Raw genomic sequence first — 7163 nt, forward strand, 5'->3', positions numbered from 1 at the left:
CTTTCAACTACCAATCAAAAGGTTGGTGGTTCAAACGCATCCAGATACACCTCAAAAGACAAGCTTGATGAACTGTTTATGAAAGGTCACAGCCTTTAAAACCCTATAGAGCAGTTCTGCTTTGTAACACCTGGGATTGTTATGAGTCAGAATCGACTCTACTGCAACTAACATTCCCAATTGTTCTTTATCCATTTCTGATTTCCATGAGTTAATAAATGTCAAATATTAGAAGCTATGCAGACATGGACCCAGGCTGAAATTCATATTTTGTTGTTAAGTGCTGTCAAGTCGATTCCAACCCATAGTATAGGGTTTCCAAGGTGCAGCTGGTGAGCTTGAAGCGCTAACCTTGCAGTTCAAATGACTTTGCGGTCTGATGCATTAACTCACAGTGCCACACTTTTAAAACAGTTACCAACTTTCACAAAGAATCCCCCACACTCTAAGTTTGCATTGATGTTTCAGCCTGCTATTTAAGAAGATTTCGAATAAGAAGAGTCAATAAAATGTATTAAGAAAGTATTTTATTGATAACAGTCATTATAAAACAATCTTCACATCCACAAATAATCCTTTAGGTGAAGACAAGAGGAATATTATTTGAGTGTTTCCCACCTAACTGCTAATACTGCCAGAATTCCTTTTTATAAGACTGGATATCTTCAAACTTAGAATGTAAACAACAACAAAAATTTCTTTAAGGATCCATACGTAAAACACTTGCCCTATAACTGTACTGTATCTTTGACAAATCTGTGTTAGGAGGCCAGGAGTGACTGCAGGCATTAGAAGGACTTTTCCTTGTTTTTTCAGGTTCATCAATAACAACACAACAAGTATGAAAAATGACTTTTTTCTTCATAGTACATGAATTCACTTAGAGCTATCTCCTCATATTCAGCAGGAACTACTTCTTCAGCTAGTCCTTTGTCAGGACTCCATGTCAATCTCAACCAGCTCATTCTTGCCCTGAAGCGTGGCTTCTGTCAGCTTATCTTCATTGACATCTTCAATGTCTGCCAGATCAATTGGTGGTAAAGGATTCCTCCAGTATTGAAAGGTATTATACTGCCAAAATTCTTCATTATGCTTTGTGGGAAAGAAGGGAGAGATGAACGTATATTAGTGATTTAGAGAAAGAAACGTTTTTTCAGGAAATACTTCCCATTTTGCAACAACAACAAAAAAAAAGTCAGAAAACAGTCTTAAATTTTGTCACCTTTCAAAGAAGAAATACTAATTCAGTAAACAACAAATACACACACATTTTATATAAGACATAACTAGGCTCTTAAATCAATAAATCAAAATTTGTAAATCTAAATGTGTGCTGACCCCTTAAAAAGTCAGCAACACACTTTAAATGGCTATAACATTATTTCAAATAATTATAAAATTAAATTGATGTTCCAATAAAGTTCAAAATTGGCACAGAATTTGAAAAGCATAACAGAAATACTTTGTGCAAAGGAAGCAGTATTGAATTTATATACCTGTTTCTAAGACAGTCATTTTTAAAGGTAACACCTCGCAGATGGATATACAAGAGGGCTTCAAAAAGTTCATGGAAACATTTCATATCTTTTCATTCCATTTTTCCATGAATTTTTGAAGCCCCCTGGTATGAATGCAATGTGTGTTTGTATATACACACACACCTACAGGGGCTTCAAAGCATTCATGGAAAATTTATCATTATCTTTCTATATAATTTTTCCATAAACTAAAGTAAAAACACAATGTAGCAGAATATATACAAGGAAACTTCAAAAAGTTAGTGTAAAATGGATTGAAAGATAATGGAATTTTCCTGCCTATTAGAAATAAAATAGGAGCCACACAAATATGTAATTTTAAAATTTCTAGTAAGCACAGTTAAAAAGTTAAAAGAAAAAGGTGAAATTAGTCTCAGTAATATATTTTTTCCCAATAGATCCAAAATAGCACAATTTTGATATGCAATCAATAATTTAAATATTAATGAGCTATTTTTTTTATCTTTTTGTCATTCTAAGTCTTTTAAAGCTGGCATGAATTTTACACTTCCAGCAACATTCCAACTAATCATATTCAATTCTCAGTAGGGGCTGAGGTGATTGCTGTTGAGTGCAGTCAAGTAAGTTCTGACTCATAGTGACCCTGTATAGGGTTCCCGGGGAACGCCTGCTGAGTTTGAACCACCGATCTTGTGATTCAAACTAACTTGCAATATAGAGCTTATCGTACAGCACCACACCAGGACACCACAGATTTACTACATAAACTGGAAAAACTTTGTAACTTTTCCATGTTTCACTATATTCTGCTCCCCACTTAACAATTAGTCATAAAATTAAAACAAAATACACTCACATCTCACTTAGTGACATGGTTAGGTTCCAAAGACCAGATCATTATGTGAAAATTAACATTATTTGGAGGCTTCTGGCAAGAAGGCAGTCTACAAAGACATGCTATATAGACTCTCTACAACAAAGATTCAAGACACCAAATGAAACAGATACAAACCATAGTCCTAGAACTCTGAGCATCAGAGAAAAAGACTGAGAAGTGACTGAATACTGACTAGGAGAAGCTGAACAAAAGCTGTAAGAAACATGCATTGTTGGCTGGCCTGACATGATGTATCATTTTAAACTTTTGCAAGCAGCTTTCTTATCAAGGCAGTGGCCTGACACCACAGATGTACACTGGTGGCTGGTGACAAAAACATGCAATTCTTTTGTTTCACACGCAACCCTGGTGAACAGAAGTATGGCCAGTCACCACCCTCACAAATGCCCTGCACAGCTCCTGCTCTGCGGCGGGTAGAGCCATACCATTGTAAATTGGGCACTGGATACACCACCTTATTTGGAGCCACAAGAACTCCAACTCATGAGACCAACAACCAACCATGCAGTCAGTGTTAGATTCCTGTCCACCCTCAGATGAGCAGGAACTCCCTCCATAACTAGTCGCTCTGCCCTCTGGACTAAAAAGTTCCCTTTGGGAACAAGGACTCTGACCTCAGCTACCATCAGAACCAGCACAAACTACTTTCGGATCTGGTACCCTGACCACAGAAAACACCTAGGCCTCCCATCCGCTCACCCCTCCACCCAGTGAGCTCCTGATTTGGCAGAAGGTGCCAACCCATAGAGGGTGCTGCGCCCCCCCTCCCCCCCAGTTTTCTCCTCTCTGGGTCAAGTTCCTGCTCCAGTTTTTTTCTTTCTTTGTTGTTGCTTTTCTTCTTCTCTTTCACTTCCCTTATTTTTAATCTCGCTCTTTTCTTTTATCCCCTCACCCCCCCTGTTTTTTCTCTTGATACTTTTTACTACTTTATTATCTCTTTTCATCTCCCTGTTCTAGTTTTAGTGAGTTTTTATTTTCTCTTTTGTTTTTTTATTGTGCATTTCCTTTTTTCTCTTTTTACTTCTTATGTTCTCTTTTTTTATGCTGCCTGCTTTTTGTTATTTTCTTTTTTGCAGTTGTGTTAGTTTTTTCTTGCCCCATGAGACTAGACAGGAGATAGCAATTGTGTCTGAAAAGCCCAGACACACATGTACTTTCTGCAGCCCCAACCAATGAGTGAGGGCCACTACTGCTCCTACACCAACTGATAAATGATACGACAGCAGCCAGCACCAGCCAAACCTGCCAACAATGAACAGTGAACAGAGAACTGTGCACACACTTTCATTCTCTATAGCACCCACCAGGAAACAGGTGGTGAGTGCCTAAAAATACACCACCATACAGGCACCAATTAAATACAAATACAATGATACCACAATGCCTCAGAGACAACAGGCTATCTCTGAGCATACAAAGAAACAAGACAGAGCAGTTCAAACAAGTGACCAAAATGCAGAGCCAGAAAATGTTTCAAAGGAAGAAGTGGTATTAAAACTACCTTATGAAGAATTTTTTTTAAATGGTATTTAATACCTTCAACAAACTGAAAGAAAGATTGAGAACGTTGCAGAGGAAAGCTAGAACAGAGAAAAATTTTTAGAATTCAGGAATATACTACAACAAACTGCAAAGCAAATTAAAAATTAGAAACCATATAAAAACAGCAAGTAGAAATCCAGAAGATTAATACTAAGATTTCAAAAATAGATAATACACTGAAAGGGCATAGGAGTAGAACTGAATCAAGAGAAGGCTGAATTTGTGAGCTTAAAGACAAATAGCTTTATACTACTTTGCTAGAGGAACGATCAGAAAAAAGGAAAAAGTCTGAAGAAGGCCTAAGAATTATGTAGGACACCATCAAGAGGAAGATTTTATGTGTAACTGTAATTCCTGAACAGGAAGAGGCAAAAAAAAAAAAAAAAAGCCCAAAAACTTACTGAAGAGTTCTTGGAAGAAAACTTCCCTAACATCTTAAAAGATAAAAAGATAGGAATTCAAATGGCTGAACAAATTCCAAAGAGGTTAGACCTCAAAAGAAAATCACCAAGGCATATAACCAAACTTCCCAAAACCAAAGACAGGGAAACTATTCTGAAAGCAGCTCAGGGACAATGAGAAGCTACCCTCAAAGGAGAACCAATAAGACTAAGCTCTGATTTATCAGCAGAAACCATACAGACAAGAAGGCAATGGGATGATTTATATGAAACACTAAAAGACAAAAACTGCCAACCAAGAATCACATATCTAGCAAAGTTACCCTTTGAATATGATCGCTATATTAGGGCACTTCCAAAAGAACAGATATTTAAGAATTTTTAAACATCAGATCACCTTTACAAAAAATACTAAAGGGAGTTCTTTGGACAGAGAACAGCATCAGACAACAACCTCTTAATATATATGATAACACTACCCAGAATACTCCAGATGGAGAAGCATTAAAAGTAAAACAAACCTACTACAACACTGAAAACAGGGTACCAGAGATATTAAATTTTAGTGAAGACAATTACGAAGTAAAAAAGAGGGAACTGTGAAGTTACTGACCTTTCAAATGGTGAGGAAATCAAGTGGATTTCAAGATAAAATAGACAGTCTCAAACTTGGAAATAAATAAATAATAGGGTAACCTCAGGAGTCCTGGTGTTGTTACAGGATAAACATTACACCACAAGGTCAACTTGAATTGAAAGGTCGGTGGTTCAAACCCACCAGCCACTCCCCAGAAACCCCATACAGAGTCATTACAAGTTGGAACCAACTCAATAGTACATTAACAATAGGGAAAACTCAAAGGTAATTACTAAACCTTTTCTAAGTAAAAATGAGAATAATCATATAGATTTAGTAAATAACACAATAAACAGTAATGAAGACAGTAATATGCAGACCTGCAAATAAAATGAAATCAGTATAGAAAATTATTTGGAACAAAACCAGACTGGTGTTGTTAGGTGCCATCGAGTCGGTACCGACTCTTAGCGACCCTATGTACAACAGAACGAAACACTGCCCGATTCTGGGCCAACCTTACAATTATTGCCATGCTTGAGCCACTGATGCTGCCACTTTGCCAACCCATCTCGCAGGGGATCTTCCTCTTTTTCTCTGACCCTCCACCTTACCAAACATGATATCCTTCTCCAGCGATTGCTCCCTCCTGACAGTATGTCCAATGTATGAGAGATGAAGTTTGGCCATCCTGGCCTCCAAGGAGCATTCTGACTGCACTTCTTCCAACACAGATGTTAGTTCTTTTGGCAGCCCATGGCATTTTCAATATTCTCCTCCAACACCATGACTCAAAAGCATCAATTCCTCTACCGTCTTCCTTATTCACTGTCCAGCTTTCGCATGCATATGAGGTTACTGAAAATACCATAGCTTGGTTCAGACATACCTTAGTCCTCAAGCTGACACCTTTGCTCTTCAACACTTTAAAAAGGTCTTGTGCAGCAGATTTGCCTAATGTTTGATTTCTTGACTGCTGCTTCCAAGAGTGTTGATAGTTGATCTAAGAAGAATGAAGTCCTTGACAACTTCAGTCTTTTCTCCAATGATAAGAATGTTGTTTATTGGTCTAGTGGTGAGGATTTTTGTTTTCTTTACATTGAGATGCAATCCATACCGAAGGCTGTGGTCTTTGATCTTCATCAGTAAGTATTTTAAGTCCTCTTCACTTTCAGCAAGCAAGGTTGTAACATCTGCATATCTAAAGTTGTTAATGAGTCTTGCTCCAATCTTGATGCCATGTTTTCCTTCATATAACCCAGCTTCTCAGATTATTTACTAAGCATACCGGTTGAATAAATATGGTGAAAGAATACAACCCTGTCACACACCTTTCTTAATTTAAAACCATTCAGTGTTCCCATATTCTGTTCGAACAACTGCCTCTTGGTCAAGGTACAGATGCCTCATGAGCACAATTAAGTGTTCCAGAATATTCATACTTCTCAATGTTGTCCATAGCTTGTGATGATCCACACAATCGAAAGTTTTTGCTTAGTCAATAAAACACAGGTAAACATCTTTCTGGTATTCTCTGCTTTCAGCCAGATCCATCGGACATCAGCAATGATAACCCTCGTTCCATAGTCTCTTCTGAATCCAGCTTGAACCTCTGGAAGTTCTCTGTCAATGTATGCTTGCAGCCATTTCTGTATTACCATTAGTAAAACTTTACTCACATGGGATATCAAACACACTGTCCGATGATTTTCGCATTCTGTTGGGTCACCTCTCTCTGGAATGGGCACAAAAACAGATCACTTCCAATCAGTCAGACAGAAAGTTGTCTTCCATATTTCTTGGCATAGATTAGTGAGTACCTCCAGTGTCACCTCACTTTCTTGAAAGATTGCAATTTGTATTCCATCAATTCCTGGAACCTTGTAGTTTGCCAATTCCTACAATGCACCTTCCACTTCTTCCTTCAGTATCATTGGCTCTTGATCATATGCTACCTCTTGAAATGGTTGAACAGCAACCATTTCCTTTTGGTACAGTGACTCTGTGTATTCCTTTTATCTTCTTTTGTGCTTTTTACATAATTCAATAATTTGCCCAGAGAATCCTTCTCTAAATCATTTGGTCTGGCCTTCCAAAGGCAACCACAGTTCCAGCCATCACAATGTTGTTGTTGTTGTTGTTGTTATGTGCTGTTGAGTCGGTTCCGAACCATAGCGACCCTGTACAGGGTTTCCGAGGCTGTAAATCTTTATGGGAGCAGAAAGCCTCAGCTTTCTCCCGTGGAA

At 37.9% G+C, this 7163-nt stretch overlaps 1 protein-coding gene across 1 annotated transcript in view; it reads right to left on the reverse strand.

Annotated features, from left to right (window-relative positions):
* Window positions 1–933: 933 nt before the first annotated feature.
* The window catches only part of LOC102825805 (chromosome unknown open reading frame, human C9orf40), a 14828-nt gene continuing 8598 nt past the window's right edge, over window positions 934–7163 (reverse strand). Inside the window, exon 2 of the mRNA XM_006834924.1 lies at window positions 934–1092. Coding sequence (XP_006834987.1) covers window positions 934–1092 — 159 coding nt within the window. The remainder of the gene's footprint in view (window positions 1093–7163) is intronic.

Source organism: Chrysochloris asiatica, unplaced genomic scaffold (assembly GCF_000296735.1).
Source record: "Chrysochloris asiatica unplaced genomic scaffold, ChrAsi1.0 scaffold00014, whole genome shotgun sequence".
NCBI classification, from domain to species: Eukaryota; Metazoa; Chordata; class Mammalia; order Afrosoricida; family Chrysochloridae; genus Chrysochloris; species Chrysochloris asiatica.